The sequence below is a fragment of the Tetrao urogallus genome (assembly GCF_951394365.1).
Source record: "Tetrao urogallus genome assembly, chromosome: 1".
Taxonomy (NCBI): domain Eukaryota; kingdom Metazoa; phylum Chordata; class Aves; order Galliformes; family Phasianidae; genus Tetrao; species Tetrao urogallus.
The window spans coordinates 146,538,720-146,563,946 of NC_136813.1; the positions used below are offsets into that span (position 1 = coordinate 146,538,720).

The 25,227-nt window shown below is 40.6% G+C and overlaps 1 protein-coding gene across 1 annotated transcript; it reads left to right on the forward strand.

Moving 5' to 3' along the window:
• Window positions 1-1,591: 1,591 nt before the first annotated feature.
• AGBL3 (AGBL carboxypeptidase 3) lies at window positions 1,592-24,133 on the forward strand (the record flags this gene model as incomplete). Its single annotated transcript, XM_079532927.1, is given in 18 exon segments — window positions 1,592-1,616; window positions 3,786-3,838; window positions 4,065-4,125; window positions 5,279-5,455; window positions 5,784-5,888; window positions 8,523-8,652; window positions 9,156-9,938; window positions 11,309-11,471; window positions 12,590-12,716; window positions 13,284-13,381; window positions 13,533-13,612; window positions 14,236-14,302; window positions 17,600-17,668; window positions 18,756-18,813; window positions 21,867-21,915; window positions 23,118-23,326; window positions 23,876-23,958; window positions 23,960-24,133. Coding segments are annotated over 18 exon segments (2,511 nt in total).
• Window positions 24,134-25,227: the final 1,094 nt, after the last annotated feature.

Consider the following 25,227-nt stretch of genomic DNA (forward strand, 5'->3'; position numbering starts at 1 on the left):
CAATTTTGAAATGGATTTGCAGTTATTCTTCACCAAATGCTGTGCCACCAACTTAAGGGGCTATACAGCTAGCTGACAAGATGCAATGACCCAGGCGACTACCAAGCCGGCATACATGCAAGCACACAAGAATTATGGCCCACTGCTCACAAGATTAACGCACAGTGAAGTGACTCGAGGAGACAGAAAGGAACTCCGCCTGACTGCCGAAAAAGCTGCATTCCACTGCACAACCGGCACCAGGACCCAAGTGCCATCAGCAAGGCTCAGAGCCATTCCAGCCCTTCCTTGCAGGCTGCTGCCACCTGCTGGTCGCGCTGCTCCCGTGCTGCCACCGTAATAAACAGGGATCTCATTTTCCCCCGTACCACCGGAGACGGAAACGTGGAAACGCGAGTGCTGTAAAAACAAGCGAAGGATTTGTGAAGCACATTTCCTTGAATATCAAAGTTTTAATGCAGTCGTCCTGAAATCTTGACATCCCTGATTCACGCAGGAGCAGATTGACACGAAGACAGAGAAATAATATGACACCAAGTTGGGTGGGACTGTCGATCTGCCTGGGGGTAGCAAGGCCCTACAGAGGGATCTGGACAGGCTGGATAGCTGGGCTGAAGCCAATGGGATGAGGTTCAACAAGCCTAATGCCGGGTCCTGCACTTTGGCCGCAACAACCACAGGCAATGCTGCAGGCTTGGGGTGGAGCGGCTGGAAGACTGCATAGAGGAAATGGACCTGGGGGTGTTGATTGATGCTCAGCTGAACATGAGCCAGCAGTGTGCTCAGGTGGCCAAGAAGGCCAATGGCATCTTGGCTTGCATCAGAAATACTGCAGCCAGCAGGAGCAGGGAAGCGATTGTCGCCCTGTACTCAACTCTGGTGGCTCCTTGAATACTGTGTCCAGTTTTGGGCCTCTCACTGCAAGAAGGACATTGAGACCCTGGAGCGGGTTCAAAGAAGGGCCACAAAGCTGGTGAAGGGTCTGGAGCACAGGCCTTACAAGCAGCGGCTGAAGGAGCTGGGATTGTTCAGTGTGGAGAAGAGGAGGCTCAGGGCAGACCTCACTGCTCTCTGTAACTACCTGAAGGGAGGTTGTAGTGAGCTGGGGGTCAGCCTCTTCTCTCGTGTAACTGGTGATAGGACCAGAGGGAATGGTTTCAAGCTGCACTAGGGGAGATTTAGGCTGGATGTTAGGAAATACTGCTTTTCTGAAAGAGTGGACAGTCACTGGAATGGGCTGCCCAGGGAGGTAGTGGAGTCACCGACCCTGGAGGTGTTCAAGGAAGGGTTGGACTTGGTGTTGAGGGACATGGTGTAGTGAGAACTATTGGTGATGGGTGGATGGTTGGACTGGATGATCTTGAAGGTCTTTTCCAACACTGGTGTTTCTGTGATTCTGTAATAATAAGCCAAAAGACAACATTTGAAATCAAGCTGCCAACACGAACAATAGCAGAGCACATCACACGGCACCGCAGCCTACCCCCCCCCTCTGCCACTGAGCACGCCCAAAGCGGGCCCGGAGCTCAGTACGCCGCAACCCCCTACTCACGCCAGGCACCGAACTCTCGCGAAAGCTGGGGAGGTTGCCATGGTAGCGGGAGCCAGCGAGGCCCGTACGGCGCGGCCTGGCTTGCCGCTACAGCCGCCCCCGGGCCGGGCGCCGGCGTAGCGCCGTCACGGTCCCGCCCCGGCCTCCTGCCCGCTGGGGGCGCTCGGCTCCAGAGGGCGGCTGAAGCGCGTCGTGGGGCGGCCGCGGGGCGCAGCTCGGTGGGCGGGAAGTCGGTGCCTGGTTACCCGGGGCATGTCAGCGTGCCTGGAGAGCGAGGCAAGGGCAGTTGTGTTAGCGAGCGGTGCAGCTGCGCGAGGCCCCGTTCGCCTCTCCCGCTCCTTTCTGTTCCTTTTATCTTACACCTTACGGCCTACAGCTCCTAAGTAGACCTCGGCGTTCCTCTGTTCAAAGGCCTGCGATAGTTGCCAGCAATGGTCCCCATCACTGAGCAGACAGCCTGCCATAGCTGCTGTGCTGCCCTGCCTACGTGGCACCAACTGCAGCCTGCGCGTTCTGGGCTCTGAAAGCCAGTCCAGCTCTTAATGTGTAAAAATGGTTCAATGGGAAAAAGTTAGCAAGGAGTCCCTGTAACAAATCATTTCCAGTAGCATCACAGACTGTGCTTACCTGCTCTGCTGGGCTGCTCTGAAAGTAATGCTGCCTATTTTGTTATGTTGGCCCACAAAGTCAGAGGCTGATAGTAGTGGTAAGACGGGAGCAACTGAACCTTCCCATGAATATTGCGTTTTGTTGCCCTGTGACAGAGAGGGGCAGTCTGACCAAATGGCTCTGACATGAAAGTGCCAGTGAAGCAAAGGTGTGTCATTGCATTCTTCCACATGGAATAAATAGCACCCACTGGCGTTCATCAGCATTTGCTGAACAGTTATTGAGACCAACAGTGGATCGGAGCCCAGCGAGGCAGCGTGTTGTGGTGTGTTTCGAAAAGTGGCAACAGCAATGCAAAAGTCAAGCCACGTTCTGGACAGCCATGCAGATTTTTACGAGTGCAGAATGCAGGCTGTTTATTGCTGTCAAAAATGCATCACTTATGGTGATGACTGTGGGGAAAAAAAAGACGTGTTTTGTAGCTGAGAACTTGTTCTTCCAAACAGTGTTATTATGCTGTTCGTATCTGTTGTAGTTTCCATGGAAATAAATAGGAAGCATTACTTGTAGAGCAACCTTTGTAAATTTCAGACTCTTACTATATGTAAGACTACACAAAGCCTGTATTAAGAGCTCATCATGCATTTTGTACGTAGCACTGAGAGCAAAGTGAAGTCCCACACTCTTTCTTATTTTTTTACGTGTGCTTTGGTTTGTGAATTATTCTCAGTTCTTCACCTGTGAGAACCAAGCTCTTGATCAGCTATAGGACTAGTGGGTTTTTAGGAACCTTGTATTTGCAGCTGTGGTAAACGTAAATGGGAGCAATAAATAAAGCTGAGTGTGTTTACCAGCTGTGAAATAGATTGGATGTTAATGACATTCATATTTCAGGAAGGAAATTTGTTTTTTTAATTGACTGTGGTGTTATTGAAAAGGGGCTAGATTGACAACCCAGGAAATATGTGTTCTATGTTAAGGGCAGAAGAGAGGATAAGTGCTGTTGTCCTTTGCAAATGTGCTTCAAATTTAACCCAGGTTAGCAGATAGCTTTTCATTGCCTACGTGCAAGCTTGAGCGGCTTCTCTTTAATTCTTGCTGAGTGTTAAGCTTGAGATCATCAGTATCAAGTTCCTTACTTCCCTGTGCTAGCACTTATGCTTTGGGATAATTTTGGCATATATCTGCATTGCCACTGCCCTAGCTATTCTTTTCCATTGCCTCTCTCCCAGTTTTATGCTATTAGACTTTGATGAGTTGGATCAGAGGCATAATTTATGCAGCTGGAAAAACAGACTTTTCTTTCTTATATGAATTTTCTCTTCTGCCTTTTCACCCAACAGTATGATTGCCAGTACTGCACAAGACAGGCACTGGGAAACGGGATGAATGAAAACATGTCTTCTTTGAGAGGCAAATAGAACATGTCAATATTACATTGACATAGTAAACAACTATGCAGATTTGGCCTAATTCTTATTCAAGTCATAAAGTAAACCAAAGCAGAGATAACTCTTCTTTCTGAACAACAAACTAAAGCTGTGCTGCAGTGGTTAAATGGTTATCAATACAGCCTAGCCTCTTTTGTGACCTTCATGCATGTGGCTCCTGCTCCTCTTATTAGATATAGACCCCAACAAGGCAAGAGGAATGCAAGTGGCCAGACTGCAGGTGAAGGTGAAGAGTAATGCCTTGGCTCCTGCTGCTGCCTGATCTTTCCTCTTCGGATTTATGTTAGTGTTTCTTTCATGCCCCATCCCTGCAGGCATTCAAGGTCAGGTTGGATGGAGCCTTGGGCAGCCTGATCTGGTGGGTGGCAGCCCTGTTGGTGATCTTTAAGATCCCTTTCAACCTAAGCTATTCTGTGATTCTATCATTCTATGATTTATTTATTTTTTCTTAGGATGAAGACTCCCATAACTCCTGTGTGGCAGAAGACAATCAGCAGTGCACAGTTCATGCAGGTTAGGATCTTCCCAGCTATTCCCTTAAGACTGCTGTGGGGAAGAGAGGAGAGGGAAGAAATATCAGTGCACACATAACTATCAAGATGTAACCAAAATTGGGCTAGGTCTAGTCACACATTGTGGTTCTTGACTTAGGTGAGTGATTATCTCCGTTCCATCCTGCAGTGTGCCTTTGTCTAGTATTGGTATTTTACTAGCCAAGTATCCACTAGAGTTAGATAATCAGTAGAATTTAAAAATGGGTTCAGCAGTTTTGTTTTTGGTTAATGTACCTTTCACGTGTGGAATCAATACTCAGATCCTTATGGTAAGGAGCTGTGGTTTGTTATAATGTTCTTTTGCTCATTGTGAGGAAAAGTAGATCTTGAAGTGAGGTCTAAAGCTGGCTTTCCAAAACAAAAATCAAAAAAAACAATTCCTACGAAGCCAATCTCTTGTCTTTTGGCCTGTTCCAAGCAGATAGCCTGAAGGATAGAGGGAATGCTCTGAAATGGGACATTTTATATCTCTGGCAAAGAGAAGTAATTCCCTCTGGATAGTGTGGTGGCTGGTGCACAGTACCAGTCCCAATTTTCCAATTACTATTTTTTTTTCAAAGCTTTTCTCTGTCTGTCATGTTTCCATTCAAGTGGCTTCTTATTACTTGGAAGGGCTCCTTGCTGACAAGCAAAGAGGACCTTCTACTTCCTCCAAGTGCCTCTAATGGTAGAATTCTTGATAGCATCAGATCATTACCTCTCCTGTCACGCTAGCGGTACGCTGCTACATACACTGTGTCAGAAGCTTTTTAGGACTAAGCCATTCAGATAATGCACAGAACACATTTTGGCTGATGCGTTGGGATCGTAGAGCATATCATAATAAGCTAGTAATAAAAGCAAGAACAATACCAAATGCCAAGATTTTCAGTAGGAAACCAAGTAAGATATTTCCCACTCTTGTGCTTTATGGTTTAATGAATTGTTAATTCAATGCTAACTTTAAATGTAATGTGATTTATAGGCTGGAGCACTGAATTTACATTTCACTTAGATGTAATTTTATCAAGCCATGCTTAATGATGCTAATTTCATGTAGATAATCTCTGCAGCCTGTTTCTACTTGAAAGAACAGAAGAGATTGATGCGAGGGTTCTTTCACTTTCTTACAGATTCTGTCTGTGCTGATATCTTTCCAAGGGCAAAACAGTTACCACTTGACTCAGAGGTTGTGGTGCCCCATTTGCAGGAGCTGCAGAATCCATGTGACTTACCACCTGTGGGTCGGTTTTCCCAGGGGTACTGGCCAAACCAATGTGAAGTCAGCAGGGACAGAATTGAGCACATTGGTAAGTTACTGTGTTACACTCAAAATCTGGTCCATGGGCAAAGAGGAAGCGAATCTTGCGTGAAGAACTTACTGTTAGTGTTATTGAAACCTTAAGAGAGCTCTTTGATGTGCCAGGCAAATGCCCTGCAAGTTACAGGGACATGTTGCATTGCCTGTGTGGTCAGCAATCCACAACTTCACTCTATAGATGCAGCATCTGTTTTCTTAGTAGTACCATGTGCTGATAGAGAGCAATACAGGAATTCAGAGTAATTGCTGAGTAAACAAGCTGTATAAATAATAGTCTTCCTGCTTGTAGTCTTTTCTGTGTGTCTCCTCTGTTTCAGATTGGATACCCAGTAGTCCTGAGCCATTGTACACTCCAACGGGTTTGGAGATCACACCATCCTACCAACCTCCTGACAAGGGCAATGTGATTTATCTAGGAGAAGGTGAGAACACCCAGAGAAATGTTGCTCTAAGCTGTGGGTAGACTAAGCATCTGCTTTGATGCCAATATTTTATCTCCTTAGTGAACCAAATGCAAAGCCTAATAAAATCAATATAGTGTTTTATTGTTATTTTTAGCACTTCAGAATGCATCCTTTTCTAATATATAGGGAAGAAAATTATTTACACAGAAGTCTCATCTACCACACATTCTGCTCATGCAGTTGTTTATCTCAGATGTCCAGCTCGGTTCAAGCCTTTGTATCAGCAACAGTATGAAACAGCTAGAGTGAGTTGGTTATGAAAATATGAGTGGGAAAAGATTACTTAATGTCAAGCCAAAAGAGAAAATGAAAAATATGAGAGCTGTATAACTGCAAGGTCACTACTAAATTCTGTGTTGGGAGAAATTTTATTTACAGTTGTTTAGCTAAGATTCACAAAGAAAAGCCAGATTGAATCAGTGCTTGATTATAGTCTCCTAAATCTGGCAAGGATTAATTGGACAGAAATGAAGGGGGTTAGTTGTCCTGTACCTCCAACATTATTTGATTATCAGAGTGTTTTTGTGTTGGTTTTTGTTTGTTTGTTTCGTTTCGTTTTGTTTCCTGTGCTTACTAAGTTGGTACACTTGTCTTAAATGAACTCGAAGCTTCAGGCAGTTGTTGGTTTTGGCCTGAGTCCAATTGTATATAGATAAGAAGGGATTGTAATAGTTTTGCAATTCTAGGGTAACTGGTTGTGGCCATCAAATTTTCAGGCATGCAGAACTGAAAGGTAGCTGACATTCTTCTTGATGTCAACACGTCTGTGAAGCCTCGGAATACGCTGCTAGAGGCTTTCAATATACTGAAATACACCATCATTTTATCTAGAAATTCACTACTGCAGCAGCATAAGCATATTATCATGTACTAGTCTGTTGATATATTTGGTGTGGAGGAACACTTCAAGTAGCTTTCCTGCCTTTTGGAAACAAGGGTAGTGATTTCTGTTACAGTCCATTGCTGCTGACCTTAAAAAAGGCAGCTTTCCGCTTTCTGGGACACAAACCTCCAGGTTGGTGGCTTTGTCATCCAAATTTAATTTTTAAAACGCTGACATTCTCTGCACTGAAAACTCCACACGATAGGCCAGGCATCTCCAAATAGAAAATTTACAATGCCAGTGCCGCAGACTGATGGCATGTCGTGAGCCATCGCATCCTGAGGGAGGCAGCAGCTGCACTCTCCTGATTCCCACTGAATTTAACTTCAACAGGAACGGGGAGTTAATACCTGGCCAGGGACTATCTGCTGCTGAGCTCCTGCACGCCCTCCTAACATCTAATTTAGGACAGAAAAATGCAATCCTGTGGTGACATGCAGAAAAATCGATGGACTCTGATAGGCATCTCAGATTTTATTCCTACATTTCATTATGTAGCAGTTGTCTGATACAGATGTTTCCACAAAGGCTTCACTGGTTTAACTGCTTTTCTTCCTTCATGATAAGGAAGAGTTTAAAGAAGAAGCAGAGGGTAGAGAAACTGTGAACGGAATTTCAGCTATACAGAAAGTAATTATTCAAACGGGTATCTGAACCAGCAAAATTAACAATTCTTTTCTAATGATTCAGGGAATTAAAAAATCTTGGCTTTGCTAAACTTTCTTAAGCCATATTGTCAGAGCTTTTCTAAAACAACAGGAGAGTTCTCTGAGTGCAGCTCACGCTGTCTCATTCTGTGCAGTCATGCTGACTCTGCTCCTGCCGCAGTCACCACACGACACTGCTGACTTCTGCAGCAGGATATCTGGGCTTCTGGCTTCCAGCATAGAAAATGCATCTTCTTTCTCTATTTTGTGGGTACACTTTGGGAGTAGCAAGAAGTTTTGATTAATCCAGTATTCTTCACCTTGGTGGCAAAACTGCTACATTGAGCACCAATGCAGAGAAAGCAAAACAAACAAACAAAACAAAAAGAAAAAAAACTCTAAAAATAATTCTTACCTTCATCTGTAAAGAGAGGATCCTCAATGGATAAAATTATGCAAAGAATATTCTGGAACCTAAATAACTTCCAAGCCAAAAAATATGCTGATGGTGTATCTGGCATTTCTGGTTGTTTGGTTTTTTGTTTGTGTTTTTGTTTCTTCATTGTTTTTTTTTTTTTTTTAATGAAAAATACTAATGAAAGTTCAGCTGTGCATCTCATCTGAGGAACAGTGCACAAAGTAGCAGAATAGAGCAAAAAGAGAGCTGTTTTCAAACTATGCTAAATATGGTGTGAAAGCATCATTTATAATATGAAAGTAATTGCTCTTGATTTAGGTGTCATCTTTTTAACTTCTAGACTAGGAGAGATTTAAAAAGAAAGTCATGGCAGCAGTTGTCAACTTTCTATTGTTTCTGATGTTTGCTTTGCCCAAGCTCATGCAGTGACAGATTTTAGGCTGGCAGAAATCCATCAAGTTGAGTGGGAATGGGCAGCAAAGCTCCCTGCAATTTCTTCTACATTTACCTGAAGTATGTGATGAAGCTCAGCAACATGCAGTTGTCAGTTTCTAGAAGGAATTTTTAGAAAGATGCATTATTGCCTAAAATGACTCAGACTGAAATTAAATGCCTGTGTTCCACTCTCCCACTAGCTAACTCAGAATCGTATTTTATGTATTCCCAAATGAGAGGTCTCTACCCTATGAAACAGATCTTCCATCAGGAAGTGGACAATACACTCATCTTTGAAGCACGATTTGAGAGTGGTAATTTGCAGAAGGTGGTTAAAATGTAAGTTTGTAAGTTTCCTCTTTTATTTTAACAGAGTTATTATCAGAATCGTTATTACCAGTTGCCTGCTCACCTTCTAAGCAGGATGTTTCTCTGGGTTTGTCACCTATTTTACACAGTTGAATAAGCTTCAAGTGTAGTTCCAGATGGCCTTTGAATAAAATGATCTGATAGGCATTATGCAATACTGAACGATTTCTGTAGGTAATAGTCACCCACACAATTTTCTTAGGCACATACTTCAAAACAGTGTGTACAGAACTTATTTTAGAAGTCTTAGTTTTAAGTCCTAAGAAAACCAGCAGTTGTATTATTGACACACTTGATACAAGTATGGAGGAAATAGGCATCTTTTCCTGGCAGCTGTGCGGTCTTTAAGTGTAAATCAGCATGATTTGCACCAGATTGACTGTGGGGTACTTTCATGGCAGCCTGCATTGTTTGACACTGAATCATACTGCAGTGCTAACCAGCATCACAACCGTTTGCCTTCTTTTACCTAGCAGAAATGAATTTGAATACCAGCTGACACTGCGAACTGACCTCTACACAAGCAGGCACGTGCAGTGGTTTTACTTCCAAGTAAGCAATACTCAGGCAGGGATGCCTTATCGCTTCACCATTGTCAACTTCACCAAGCGTAGAAGCCTGTACAGGCATGGTTTGCGGCCGCTGCTGTACTCAGAAGTTGATGCTAAGGAACACAACATTGGCTGGCGAAGGACAGGAAATGAAATCAAGTATTACAAAACCAATGTGAGTGAAGGTGGACGTCAGTATTTCTCACTCACGTGGACATTTCAGTTTCCTCATGACAGAGACACTTGCTATTTTGCCCACTGCTATCCTTACACCTATTCCAACCTGCAGGATTACCTGGTGGCCATCTCTAAAGATCCAATGAAGTCCAAGTTCTGCAAGACTCACATCTTGTGCCATTCCCTGGCAGGAAACACAGTACACGTCTTAACTATCACCAACCCCCCTGAAAGTGGCAAGGACACAAAGAGAAAGGCTGTGATTCTAACTGCAAGAGTGCATCCTGGAGAAACCAACAGCTCCTGGATAATGAAGGGCATTCTGGATTACATTCTTGGTAATTCAGGCAACGCTCATCAGCTCCGGGACACTTTTGTCTTCAAAGTGGTACCGATGTTGAACCCAGATGGTGTGATTGTGGGAAATCATCGCTGCTCTTTAACGGGTCATGACTTGAACCGCAAATACAAATCTAAAGTGAAGAAATGTTATCCTTCAATCTGGTATACCCGAAACATGATCAGAAGGTAAACTCATTTTCTCTCCCCTTAAAATCAGTGATTTTCCTATTCAGGGTCCCTGTCTTAGTGTGACTTCTCTATGTCCATTTCTGTTTCCATATTATTTATCTCTTTAGTACAAATTGATACAAATACTTCTGGTAAGAAAAAAAAATCAGAAAAAAAAGCAGTGTCATTATTCCTACATTCAATGTTTTTCATCCACTACCGGTTACACATAGTTTTAAATAAGATTTAAATAATATCTGTTTACCTTCAAGTAAATGCTTTGGTATATAAGTCCTTAGTTTGAAGGAGATGGGTACTGCCTTACTTACTGTACTCCTTTTCTGTGAGAATTTATCTCTGTCTTACCATACAAAGACAGCTTGCACTTGTGAGTCCCTATAATTAGTATGAATTATGTGTTCTGATGTGCTGCTGACTGTCACACTCAGCTAAGACAGACACATTTGTTATTGCTTCCTTCTTAGCTCCACTATGGATTTTCAACTCTTGCCCAGAGCAGAGCCCCAGGCAACACACTGTGATGCCATCACATGTTTCCTGTAGGACTCTGCTTTGACAGGGGTTGGATGTCAGGGGTACAGACTGAAAAAAAAAATACAGCAGTATGTCTACCTGCAAATTTTCTTTTAAAAAGCTAGTCAAGTGATAATGTGTTGCAAAATCATGGCACATCATAATAACTGATGTCTTCAGCTTGGATAAGGGAAAAACTATTCACATCATCATTCTGAGCCAGTTGATTTATCCTCCAGTGTTGTAATTGTACAGTGCATATTATTCTGTACATATATGAGAGCAAAAGAAGCAGATACGAATGATGGATTTTAGCTGCACAACATGCTATAGGACACATCTACAGAGGTGAATGTATGTAACTGAGCCTGAGAGAGGGACTAAAAGAAGGGAAAAAGGAGAAATGGCAGAGCGGGAAAAAAACAAACACCATATAATCAGGGAGGGAGATTGAGGAAGCTGTATAGAAAACAAAAGCAAAACAAGCAACCATAAAACTGTGAACATCTAGTTCTGTGATGCCTATCTTCTGAAATTCATGAAGGTAAGTAGGCTATGAAAGCTTATGAACACGAGGATAAAGATTGCTGATGCATACTGTCATGCCTTCTTGCACAGCCAAGTGTTTTATCCTGGAGAAACTGAGCAGTTTTGCATAGTAAATGTTGTGCTGCAGTAAACTTTGTGCTCAGAATATGAAATCTTACCAATTTATTGCTCTTGAGATTAAACATGAGCTTCAGTGTAACTTACTGACTCAAATTAGATTATTTCAATTTATATTTCAAATTATTTCCGAGGTGGAGAGAAAAGCACAGTTCTAGCAAAGTATTCTGTGTTGTCCCATACTACAGAGTGATGGAGAAGCGTGACGTTTTTCTGTATTGTGACATCCATGGTCACAACAGAAAACAAAATGTCTTCATGTACGGTTGTGAGAGAGAGCAGGAGCCAAAAGCACAGCACTTGCGTCCACGTGCCTTTCCACTCTTGCTGAGCAAGAATTGCCCAGATAAGGTAAGCAAAGGTCAGGTTAGAAATGCAGTCAGCTGAAATTTCAAACATCAACAAGGATCCCTAAGTTTTCTGTAAGGATGTAACCATATTTGTTAAAAGGCTGTACTTTACCCAGTAAAATAATCTTCAAGTGGCTAAAACTAAGAATGGTAGAAGTACAAAATTGTGATTCCTTTGAAATTCCAGCACTCCAAAGTATATCATGCTAAATTATGTCATAAGGTTAGCATTTCTGAAATAATGAAGAAACCAAAGCGCAAAAATATGAAAGTAACACTATTTAATAATGTGAAAAAACTGGCATTAAATATTACATACTAGTATCTCACCTACTTATATCTACTATAATGTACATACAGTATTTTACAGAATTTTAATGTATTTTAATTTACAGAATTAAAAATAAATAAGTAAACTAAAGAAGTTGAAAATTTTCTCCAAGTTGAATCTTTCTATTTTTTTTCAGTTGCAAATTGTGTCAGAATCACCATGTTTTTGTAAGATATTTCAATCAAAAATATTTTTATTAGGAAATTACTGATACTAAAATATGTCATTTTCCAGCAAGATCTGACTAAAGTAAGCTTCTTTTTGATCAGAAAGATGGCAAAGGTTCAATAAAAAGCAGTACACAAACGAACCTATTAGATGTGATTGCATACTTGCAGCTAATGTTGTCTTCCTGATATCAGTGATAATATGGTGGTTGTGAGCTCCAGATAGTTTACATCAAACTATTGGTATTAACTCATGAGAGAAGAGCTATTCTGACTTCTTAGTACATTTGTGTGTTGGTATACTACAGGATTTGTGGTAACTCATCTGAGCAGCAGTCCATATAAGCTCATTTAGAACAATTCATACAGCTGCATAAAAGTTGTTTGAGAATTCTCAAATCCTTGAAGTAAATTAAGCTTCTAATTGAAGGCACCTACATCTCCATTATGCCAGTAATAATATTGATTACTCTGAATATATTGTGCAATATTCAAGTATGGTAGATTGAAAACTCACAATTACGTATCTGGTAGATAGGATATATTTATTAAAAAAAAAACATTGACATTATTGCACCTTCCTATTCAGTTCAACTATTAATGGTGTGCCCATCTTCTAAGTTCTCGTTCCCAGACTGCCGTTTCAGAGTACGTAAGAGCAAAGAAAGCACAGGTCGAGTTGTAATGTGGAAGATGGGCATCAACAACAGCTACACTTTGGAAGCCTCTGTTTGTGGCTCTAAGCTGGGTGAGACAATTCCCTGTAGCTATTGAGTAAAAAATCATCAAACAAGACTTTTCCTTTTGCTTCTTCAGGGAAAATGGTAGCTTGAGCCACCAACCCCTTGTTGGTGTTCTCTCTTACTGGGTAGAAATGAATAATGATTGAAGATAAGATCTGGAAAAAATACCCAAACTGCAGTATTCACCTGGTGACCGTTCAGGCCACCACTGTCATTATTACATCTGTACTGTTAAACAACAATATCGGTAAGTGGCAAATTAAAAGTGGAAACTAAAAATATTGGTATGGGAATCAGCTATCCGGAAGAAGATCCTTGGTAAAAATAAATACAGTTGATGTGGAAAGTAATATAATACATAGTTAATCTGCTATGAGTAGATAGATTTGTCCATATAGGCAGCATGATGATCCTTAATGCTATCTGTACAAAAGCCTAGCAGTCATAGACCTACTTCTAGCATCTGTCAGTGACAGTGAGTTTGCAATCAGCCACTATGCTGACACACCGTAGCTAGCAGTCAGCAAGATGGCTGACGTTTCCATTTCTGATTTGCTCCTACTGATGTGCAGGCTGGAGACGAAGCACCCATTTTGATATCAAAGACTTTGAGTCAATAGGACAGCATTTCTGTGATGCTCTTTTGAAGTACTTTGTGGATAATAAGGAGGTAAGGAAAGTCCCTCTGAGCCTTTTCCTCCTTCCTCAGTTCATCCTACTGTCACAAAACATAATCCTCTATGGGGTTACAGTAACAGTAAATTTGCTAATAGCTTTAATTGAAACATATGTGGTTTTCTTATCATTATCTGTGCCTGAAGGAGCATGAGCAAATAGTGACACAGCAAGCTAAGGTGGGCTCCGCAGTCCTGAATTCTGATGCATTAGACTGGGATTCCAGGTAATTTAGAACTATTATTAAGATATACCACGTATACAAACATATAAAATAATGTAAGTTCTCTGCATCTTGTAAGGAATGAATGAAACTTCAGTAGATCTCTTCTCTGAGGAAACATGAGTTGGATCTACCTCATCTTACTTTCAGTGGCCGGGGTTTACAAGTCAAAAGCTGAGTTTCAAAACTGGTGCTGAAATGGAAGGAAATAAAAGGAGACACAAAATCTTAATGCGCCGTTAGAGAACTGAGAGAAAGCTCAGGGGGAACAAAGAAGATGATGCCATACGGGAGGGGTTGGAGGGAGAAAGCATGTGAAGCAGAACTAAAAGAAGGCTGAGCAGAAGTGGGAGACTTGGATAATCTGGATAAAACAGATCTCTTCCAATAACTAATTTTTCTCTAAGATGATTACGATTTTTGCAAGTTAGCTGTAAAATGAAAATATGGATCTGGCAGACAGGTATCTAAAAAACATATATATATATATATATGTAAAATATTTACATCTCTACAACTAGAGTTACTATAGAAAATACCTGCTAGTGGTTGGAATGAATGCTGTAAAATATGGTTTGCAATCACCAAATCTAGAAATTAAATAAAATGATGCTCGTCTTTTACAGCAGCCGATCTTCTGACAGCTCAGACTCCTACGATATTGCTGCACACCCGCTAAAAGTAGGTACTAAGGTATGCTATGAATTTTTATTGGCTGCTTACATTTCTGACCCAAATGGCACTAGGGAATAATCGCTAGTGATTATTAGCTTCTATTCCAAAGATGTCTGGTGTTCAGTCAGTGAGAATAATTAACAAATTAATTAGGTAGCCGATAATTGTAAAGCACTTACACAATCTGTGGAGATAAAATCCAAATTAACAGTGCAGAGCAATATTGTTATTTAATAGCTTAACTCAAATTGCCCAGAAGGAAGTGGTACAGTTTCAAAGACAGGCAGATCTCTACCAATCAGATTGTGCCGTGCAGCTGAGCAAGCAGATATAGGATAAGGGTGACGAGGAGGATGTCAACACTTAGCACAAAAAATACTGTGCAGTGATGTCAACCATACTTTGCAGACACTCCGTTCAGTGTTCGGGAGTTGTGTTTTCCTCTTGCACATACAGACATACTGTATCATACTGCTGCTAAGCACTGTCAGCATAAGGCTACCCCACTGCCTATTTCCAATTTGTAGGCAAATTTAGTCCCAGATTTTACAAAGTGCTTTCACTGAATGACAGTGAGACCCTTTATTTTCCTGAAACATTTACTTGCTGCACAAGAATGGACCCAAATCTTTCTGCCTTGTTTATTTCTTTGTTGTCTGTGATTGCTGTAATAATCCTCATGATGTTTACTGTAGAGAAGCAAAACAAACTTTTGTGAGTGTATTACTTTTTTAGCCAACAATAATAATTCCTGTAAATTGTTACTTCCTGTTTATGTCACCGTAAACAACAGTAAAAGGGGAAACCATAAAAATAAGGTTGTGTACTAAGCATGAATAAAACTGAAGAGATACCCTGTAGCACTTATCAAAACATGCACATAGGCATTTCAGATGACTGGGTTGGTTGACAAGATGTATGACTTGGAGTTTTGGACCTAGTTTTATGACCGATGGAAAGAAGATGCAGTCAGATAAGCTCTGGTGAGTCTTGTTCATGCAGAGCCCAGCAGCTCTACTTGTCCAGAGCCTCACTGTCGTCCATAGTTTAAGCAGTGCTGCCAGCTTTTGTACCTAAGGAAGATGAAATGCAGACAGGCTCACCCAGCCCATGCAGGGGCTAGTAATTTCTGATGTAGGGTTTGTGTGAGTGGTGCTGACTTTCAATGTTTACCTACAGCTTGAAATTTCTGCCCTGTGCTAACGAGCCAAATAAGAGTTTCTACTACTGATGCAATGTTATTTCCAGGACTGTGTTAATCATGGGAAGTCTAACACAGTAGGTCGTGTGAAGTGTCCTGCACAGTACAATAACTAATAGCAGAGGGGTAGTGAAAGTGCACAGAGGAGGAAGGAGTATTGAGAGATTTTTTTTCCTAAATATACTCTCCATCTTGTTTGGTTGTATAGTATTACTTTTGAGATTCAGTTTGTTCACATGTGAGTGATAAATCCACACAGGAACATTTCACTGGACTGCATATAAAAAAATAAATCATTCATGAGAACTTCAGAATGAAATTGGTAAATGGACCCTGAAGTTAGCATCTTCTGACTAATGCCAAGTATTGTGGACTTCTCAGTGCATCTCAGCCTTTCATGTTTTCTTATTCCCCCTCCTCTCATCAGGCTGTGCTTGTGGGATGTGACATGGGGCTGGCAACTCGTGAGAACCATGAAAAGTATGCCTAAAACTCAGGGCTTTTCCAGGGCGCTTGCTAAAAATAGCCTTGTTTGTGTCAAAAAGCCCATCATGCCAGTCAGTGGCATTGATTCCTGTTTTTTTCTGATGTCCCTGAGCACTGTTTCCTTGTGGTCTATAAATGGCATAAATAAAGCAAGTCACACTTGTTTGCCTAATGCCACACAGCTGCACGTTGAGCTGGCTGCCACGTGATTCTTGTGTAGTTTATCACTGCTTCTTGCAAAACACCCATGTTTGGTATGCTTCCCAGGGATTGTGATTAAAGGCCCTATATTTACATTTATCCCAGTGATACAAGAGATGTGTAAATCTCTTGTGATTTCAGGGACTTTCAAACTCAGAAGTATAATTGGAAGTGTGTAACACAGTTTAAATAACTGCAGTAGAGACAAGCACAGAAGACCACTGCAGAACATTAGGGTATCACTTCTCATCATTTAGGTAGACTTGCTTGGTAATATGCAAAAAAGAAATACCCAAGAACAAAGCAAGACAGGAATGCCTACCCAGAAACACAGAAGTTTCAGGAGAATATTTGGTAAAGCTTAATTGCTTCAGTGTCTGTACCTCAGGCTTAACAATGGTAGTCTGCTGCCGTTGGCTTTGCATGGCAATAGCTATAAACACCTGTAGATGTGGCAAAACTGTTAGCTAGGTAGGGCTGCAGTAGATCCCTTCCTGTAATTTGTGAAACAAGCAAAGACTTATGTATCGCATGTACATATTTTCGTTGTATGATAGTAGAGCAAAGCACAGTGAACAAACACTGTAACAACAGTAAGATGTACTCAGAAAGTAACAGTAGTTTATCAAATGACTTTGAATGAACAGCTCATCACAGTTCTTGCAACAAATTTCTTACTTTTGTCTCTCATGATTTTGTGTTATCCTTTGTGGATCCGTTTCAGTGACTAATCTTATTAGATCAAAAGCCCCATCCAGCCTGGCCTTGAAGTTCTTTAAGGCATTTGGAAAAGGTGGTTAATGGAACACCACAGGTACAGTAGAGGTTTTGACTGGAACTCATGCTAGAACTTTATGGAGCCCTCAACTGCACTTTTTTAATGTTCAGCTTGGAAAACTACGTGGCCCTCAGAAGTAAAGCAGAAGCACTGCTACTGTTGCCTGTTGCAAACTGTCGTTTGGAAAATAATCATATTAATGTTTCGATGATTGATAGTCTCTTTGTGTACATGTTATAACGCTGGCTGCTTTATGAATGTTTTAATTAGTTCAATAGATAGATTCTTCTTCAATACGTAGAAGCTTTTTGTATTTTACGCCTTTCTTCTCTTCTAGAAGCCCAAACACTGGAAAAAAACAAAGCAGTGGCAATTAATACTCCTGAGAAACCCTGTCTCTCCAGGTTCCCAGACTAAAAATAAACTTCCCAAATAGAGTAGGAAGTGAGGTCCCTCGTCAGTATAATATGTTTGTGTCCAGGTTCATAAATATTTGCTGAGCAGAACAAGCATAAGGAATTCAATCTTGAAAAGCTTGCTTACACATATTCCTTCTGGCACTGTGATTATCGTGTTTATTTACAACTTTTTCTTCGTAACTATAATATTCCCTCATGAATAAAAATGTTACATCCTATTTCCTGTGCAGAAAAAAAACAAACCATCAGGAGATCCCTTTAGCAGCACTGCTAAGGACAGAAGTCATGAAGGCAGAAATGTGAGTGATTTTCATCCCAACAGAAACATGCTGTGTTCTTTTTGTAATGACAGACTGATATATGACAACTTAATTCAACCACTGTAACTCTGAGTGAGCAATTTTGTTACCCAGAGTTGCTGACCTAGAACAGTCATTGTTTCTTTACTGACAATTGTATCTAATTTATGCCACAGATTTTTATGGAAATATTAACATGAACAAGTCTGAGACAGGAAAAATCATAAAATTCTGTCTCGTGGATATGTTATTTGATACATTTAAATTTTGTCACGGAATATGCCTTGGAGCTGGAGCCTATACCAGCTCCCCTTCAGTCTCCAAGATCACTAACATACCACTCACTCAGCTCCACTCATCTCACTTTTAGTATCGTTGAACAAGATTTTTGCTAAGTCCAGTAAAATATTTTCTGTTGTCTTTTTTGTTTAATAGAGGAAAAGGTAATTGTGAATTCTAGGAAAACATTTTTATTTAACAGTGGGAATATTGCCAAGCTCCAAGTCTGAAATACTCGTGTTGGCAGTATTCATAACAATGTCTTATGCCCCTTCCTTGCACTTAGAGGTGGTACTGAGCACATGTATAGCTACATGGCCTAGCTACTACCCTATGGAATTAATATTTTTTAAACATGGCACTTCTCCATTACTATTATTCAGCATCATACAGAACCATTTAGAAAATGTGAGATTCATTACAGTTGGCAAACACTTAAAAGTCCTAATTAAAACAATGGTGTCTAATATAGCATTCCTACTTCCCCAGAAAGAAAACTAATTCTATTTTTAAATGCTGAGCACCCAAAAACTTAAAATGTGAGCAGAAAGTGCTGAGCTTTTGAGCTTTTAGAAATCAGGCCAACCACTGAAGTGTCAACTTGCCTTTTGCCCAGAAAAAAAAAGAGAGAGAGAAAAAGCCTGCTGCATATTAACCCCTTCCCTACTACCAGTCTTCCCCTGTCCTAATTTAGTTGTATTCTCCCAGAACAAGCCATCAGGTGGCTGACTTATTAATAATATGCTTTTCTCATTCATTCTGTGGGAGCTTATTAATAATTTGTTTGTTTTTCTATTCTGTCTCACAGTCCCCAGGCACTGAAATTCAACACAAGATATTTCATGAACTTCACCCAGTAGACAAAGGTAAACATTATATATTTATTTTACTTCTAAAAATCTCAATTAGTCTTTTTTTTTTTTCTTTTTCTTTTATAAGCCTAAACCCCAGGAAAGCAAATAGATAAATACAGGTCCTTTGGCTAGGATTTCACTCAGTCCCTGCTGTTGGAAGAGCTCATTTTGCTTTGTTTTAAACTGTCTTCATCACATAGTTACATTCATCTTTACTGATTGGGAATAGTCTCACTGGAGAAAAAAATGAACTTGAAGCTCAACTTTAAGAGTAGAAATTAACATATTTAACGAACAGTCTTGCAATGTCCTGAAGGCAGTTTTTTTTATGTAGCAGTTACACAGGGAAAGGGGTTGGTAGATTTTCAGGTAGGGATTTAATTAAAAACATTGCTGAGAACTGAGTACTGAAAATCAATGGAATTTGTTAAGCTTAGTGTTCAAAGTTACCCAAAAAGCAATGACACAGTCCACTATCAGATACTCAGAAACACACAAAAACAAGTAAATCTGTGAAGAAAGTAGTAATGTAGAAATGCCCCAATTAGGAAAATTCTTGGCCTCACCTCACAGTGCCATGTCAGCATTTATTGATTTTCCGTGTTGTTTTTTAATATATTCCAACAACACCTCAAAGCAGTGCTAACTGCAGCATAAGAATGTCACTTTTTTTTTTTTTTTCCCCTGCAGCTCATATTATTAGCTAAATTTTGTGACGCTGTTAATACATTTCTTTCTGGTTATGACCTCTCCTACACAGTTAAATAAGCTGTCTGAAATATTCTGAGAATTACAGAAGGAAATAGAAACGTGATTATTTTTTTCACTGAAATAAGAGCTTTGAAATCTGTCCCAGAAGCAATGTCAGCAAATCATATAAAATAGTACTTCAGGCATTATTTTCAAGAGCAGAGATCTAGAACTGCTCAACCAGGACCGGATGAAAAAAATACAAGTTACCCCCATTATCAGTGTTCTAATATAAAACTGTGAGTTTCAGAGGTTCACATGGAACTAGTACACATCAGTTGAACATAGGAATGTGAGTATATATTATTTATTCTCTAACTATACAAAGGATGTTGAAATTTAGTCTCAGGACAATGAGCTGGCATTCATAGAGTGATCTTACTTTGCGTGCTGAAAATCTAACAATGTCTTTCAGTAGCAGTAAGTTTTGGCAATGACTTTGTTCTTGTTTCTGAATTCCTGTCTTATTTTTCTGTTGTTTTTTTTTTGTATGTTTGTTAGTTTTTCCAAACTGTACACAGAGTTATTCTACGCTATTAGACTACTTTGTTTTCGTCTTGGATAACTTAATCAGAAAACAAACAAAACCAACCAAATAAAAAGTACTGTGGTAACTGGAAGCAGACAAGCATTTAGTTTAGGAAAAGGTTTCTGGGAGGACACGAGTTTCCTGCATTGCAGAAAGAGGACGTGAAATATAACTCCCTTTTCCAGCTTCTAAGTTTGGGCACAAATAACTGCAGCAGTGATTGACTTCTGCAGCACATGCAGTGTCTGTGCTTTTGAACATTATGACTATCAGAGTTTGCCTGCAAAATAGGAGACTGATAAAGAACTTCTGTACAGATTGCTGTTCTTACAGTCCTGGGAGACTTTAAATCACTTTCTTCCCGGGCTGCAGCTGTTCCTACCTATTATGTATTATGCCCAAGGGTAAAAATCAGATCACACAGATCACATTCTATCTAGGCTTTCCTGGAACTGGGTTGCTTAGATGAAAGAAAAAAATAAATCCTGGCTCTTAACTGCCTTGTTATTTCAGTTTTAGACCTGGACTGCATCCCAGAATCTTTTTCTCCTACTGTTTTTTTAAGAAATGTTATAATTAGCAGGGTGTGTAGTGAAGGAGGATGCTTGCATGTATATGAGAGAAAATAATTTCTAGCCTAAGGGTTGCTGTGACTCAGGTACTTTCATCTCATCTGTGCTGGGCCTCTGTTCAGGTGCTGTCTGAATGCAGTGGCACCGCCAGCCTGGAGGCTGCCATGCTGCTTTCAGCTCCTCTGGCTGCTGTGACTGGCATTTCTCACGCCCCAGGGCACCCTGTTCTAACTCAGCCACCCTCCTGCAGTGAATCCTAGCAGCTGAGCAGCTCACAAGATGCATTATTAGTCAAGATTAACCAGATGGCACCACCTCTTCTCTCCCATTCGCATCCACATTGCTTGACCAGCATGGCTTGATGTAGCAGTGGAGATGTTTGCGAACACCACACATAGTACAGCCATGTGCATTGCTTCCTGAAGTGGTTGGGTAGCTGTCAGCCTCTATGGTAGCCTAGCATGAGAAACAGCTGTTACTTTTTAATTCAGTTCAAGGGATTCAAACCTGCACTTCCCTGTAGTACTCCGTAAGTCCCAGTCTCTTTAGCTGTGGGTTTCCTTTCTTCTCTCACTGTTCAGTAGAGCTCTAGACTTGTAGATATTGATCAGAGAATCACAGTCAGGAAAAAAGAAACACAAGAAGGAATACAGGAGGCCATGAGACTTCACTAGCCTCTCTCCATCCTCCTCACAGTCCCTGCTCTGAAGACTGTTTATTTCATTGTCATGTGAATAGCCAGTGTTTGCTTGCCTTAGAGCAGAGACTAGGACTGAGGGCACACTTCAAAACAGAGCTGCAGGCTTACCAAAACAAAACAATCATGTTGCCTTTGGCATTCTCACTCCCTGACGTATAGTTTTATCCATAGTAGAAGCATTTTGTTGGGAGCAGTGTGGAGTGTTTCCATCCCAAAATAGACTTTGGCAAGAGATGAAGAAGGGGATGTGGGGATGTGAGCTGGAATCAGTTCAGTGTGAAGGAAGTCGTAACCCCCACAACTCGCCACCCTGAATATGGATGTTAGTCATTTGATTTGATGTCCATAGATGTCTGCTTACAGTAACTTTACTTATTGCAATCCGTACCAAGCACAGCCATCACTGAATCTGAACTGGCCAAGACAAAATTTGGGTGATTCATTTTGTAGTTATTTTTTGAGACATATGAAATGCACATTGAATATTTTTTCTTTTTTTCCCGATTTTTTACAGTTAAATTGCCAATGACAGCCTCTACCAAACAAGTAGGAAAGTATTTCAGGTAGGAGATTATTTTCTCTGAACTTTTAATTTTTTCACAAGCTGGAGTGAAAGAATGATCGCAAGCTGATTTCTGTCAAACTCATCTCCTCCTTTTCATACTCCTCATTTTTTTTTCATTCACAAACTAAGAGAGCTGTCCTCTGCCACTCCATTGTATGGTGGACACTTCAGTGAAAGGTGATGCTAGACAAGAAGAGAGTCCTTCTTCTTACCTAGAGCACCGGACCCCCTCCTTTAGCCTATAGCCCTTCTTTCATCACCTTTGCTGGAGTGGCAGAGAGAGGCACAGGCACTGATCTGATGCTTTGTTCAAAGAAGGGATGATTTCTGCTGCCTTGGGAGAGAGGGAGGAAGGGAGGGAATGCATTGTCATGCAGACAGAACGAAACAGTGAGAAGACAAATGCCCAGTGAGAAAACAAATGGGTAGGTGACACCGATAGCCCAAAACAGACATGTACTAATTGTAGTACATTTGTTTAAAACAACATTGTCATGGTTCTGTTACACAGCTCAGTGCTAGACATTCCCTTTGCTTTTAGGGTGTGTCAATTTGACAATGAACAATGAAGGCAGTACCCTATTGCAAAACGTTATGGCAGTAATACTGAGTGTTCATTCCTTGGTAGAACAAATGTTCTGTACCTTCTGTACACTTGGCTGTTGTTTAGTAACAGTCCAAAGTGGAATTAGCTGGCTAGTTAGGCAGCTGCAGATCCTGACAGAGTCGCCCTGTAAATAAGGCAAATCAGTTTGTTAATATTAATTTCAAGGATCCCTGCTTGGCACCTTTCAGCTCAGGCTTTTTTTACACATACTTGAAAAAGTTAGGCTTTCAACTCATAAAAGAGAGAAGAAATGTCTTGGTGTCTTTCTTCTGTAATGGCAAGGTATCCCTCTGCTGCTTCTACAATGGGTACTTCTGTCTGACTCAGAAGAGATAGTGGTATAAGGGCTACATAATGTTGGCACTGGTGTCCTTAATGCAGTGTGATGGCCTTGTGGTTCTGTAAAATTTGAAATACAGTACATTACTTCTTTTTTCTCCTGTGATCCTTAGGAAATTGATTCTATTAAATGCATCAGGTGAAAGTTTTACCTGTAATGATTTTGTCTTCTAGGTCATCATCTTTATATATATCTTGTCATGAAATTGTATGGAAATTAAATATCTTTTTGTCCTTATCTCTGTGTGTTTTAGCTCTGAAAGACTCACCTGTAATACTAACAGCAATTGTGAAAAGCCATCTGTGCCACAGGAGCCAGGAAAAAGTGTATTTTGTGACATAATCCTATCCAGAAGAGAAAATTTCCATTCATCCAGCTTTAATTTGATCTCTCAGAAGACAAAGAAACATAATGGCAAAAGTGTCTCCAACTCTTCACAGAAGACATTTCAGTATTTTAAAGGTTTCTCAGCTACTGTTCTATTCCAAAAACAGTGAACAATAGGATTTAGTAAAGCAGTAAGACAGATGGTAGCAGGCAGTAGTAGTGCTGGAAAACTCCTTTGTGTGGCTGGCATTCTATGGAGGATATCAGAACTGGTTTTAATGGAGCTTTCCAGGTGAGACACTGAATGGCCAGAGTGTCTTTAACCTCTTTGAGAACAGCCCATGGAAAAGAGTCAGAAAAATCTCAACGCAGTGGTAAGGGATAACGCCTCTGACCCTGCATTACTCTCTTCCTGCAGTTACTGGAGATAAAGGAATGTAAAATCTGATTCTGTGAAATGTAGGAAATGCTGGAGCAGTAAAACAGGTTCCCTGCCTAAGGCTGAAGCTTTTATATTTTAGTACGAGATTTTGAATTATGCTGTGGCTCTCCTTCAGTAAAGGAAATGTTTCTCCCACAATACCACAGTATCATGTGAAACAAACCAAAGCCGTGTAATTTTTCAGTAAGTAGTAATTCACTAATAGTTGATGCGGATTTGTTTTTTCCTCCTTTTTGACTCAGGTCATGACCATGGTGCAAAGAGCAATTCAAAAAAGGAAGAACAAAAAACAGGGAGGCTCTCCTCAAAACCCAGAAAACTCGAGAAAAAACAGGACAGCAAGACAAGCTGTAACGTTTAAGAAGAGTAAATCCTGCCAGGCACAAAGCGCATCACAGTTCTCCCTGCCCTTTGTGCCTGAAGCAGAGAACAGACAACCTGCTGCAAAATATCCGGATGTGTTTTGGAGCCCCAGTTCTTCAGCGAAGAAGGGCATGTGAAAGAGTCATCTATATGATTTACTTAAACAATTCCCAGAACTTTGACTATGGATTATGGCTAGCAGTGAGGGAGCACAAAACCCACAGAGACAATAAATTCCTCTTGCCCTTTTTTTCTGAAAAACTGTTCACACACAGCTGGCTAATGTGCTTATGAAGTTTCTCTTACCATGTGAAGAATTATCCCAAATTCTAAACAAGTTTATTTGGGAGTGTCTCCTGAGTGTAAAGCATCATTTGTACTGAACTATACATACTGATTCTGTGGGGCAGTCTTCACTTGCAGAAGGAGCTGCATTAATTTCTGAGTGTCACCCATTCATCTCAACTCTATTTGGGAGTTTTCCTAAGATCCTAAAGGAGAGGGATTATTCACTGAGCAACTGAAGCCACCATTCACTGATTATAAACCATGAGAATCATTTTCCTTTTCACCAACAAATAAATTCTACATGGAAAAGCATTTGACATAAAATCTGTATACAAATTCTGGAATTCCTTGCTAACGGATGTTGTGGATTTGTGGATGTAAAAAATGTGCATGGATTCATGTGGACATGTGCCTTAAAAATCACCACATGGAGTTTTTAAATAGATAGGCTGCGTATGGTTTAGGAAATGTCCTCAGCTGTCATGAGTGAGAACAGAGGAAAGTGCTTTGGAAATGTATTGTGCATGTTCTGTTTCTAGTCCCTGCTCAGCATCCACACAGAATCAGAGTCACCTAGGAGACAGACTGCTGTGAAAAGTGGCCCCTTGTTCTAAGCCAGTATGGCCATTCATGTGTCCTTATGTATCTGGGTAACATTTTACTCATTATAGTCATATGTCTGCATGGTTTGCATTGTCTTAAGGTGTACAGCACTGTACAGACATCTGGAAGAAGAGATGAAAAATATGCTTCTTTAAACAGGTACTAAGTTTTGTCTCCTTTATATTGTGTAGTACTTAGGATTGTCCCTTAAGCAGATTAGCAGGCTTCCTCACTCTACCTCATCTCTGTCTTTACTGCGTACTCCATTGTAATGTGTAATCACGGCCACCAAGTTTTCAGCATTTGAGAGGAGCTGAGCTAGAATTGCCAGTAATAAATA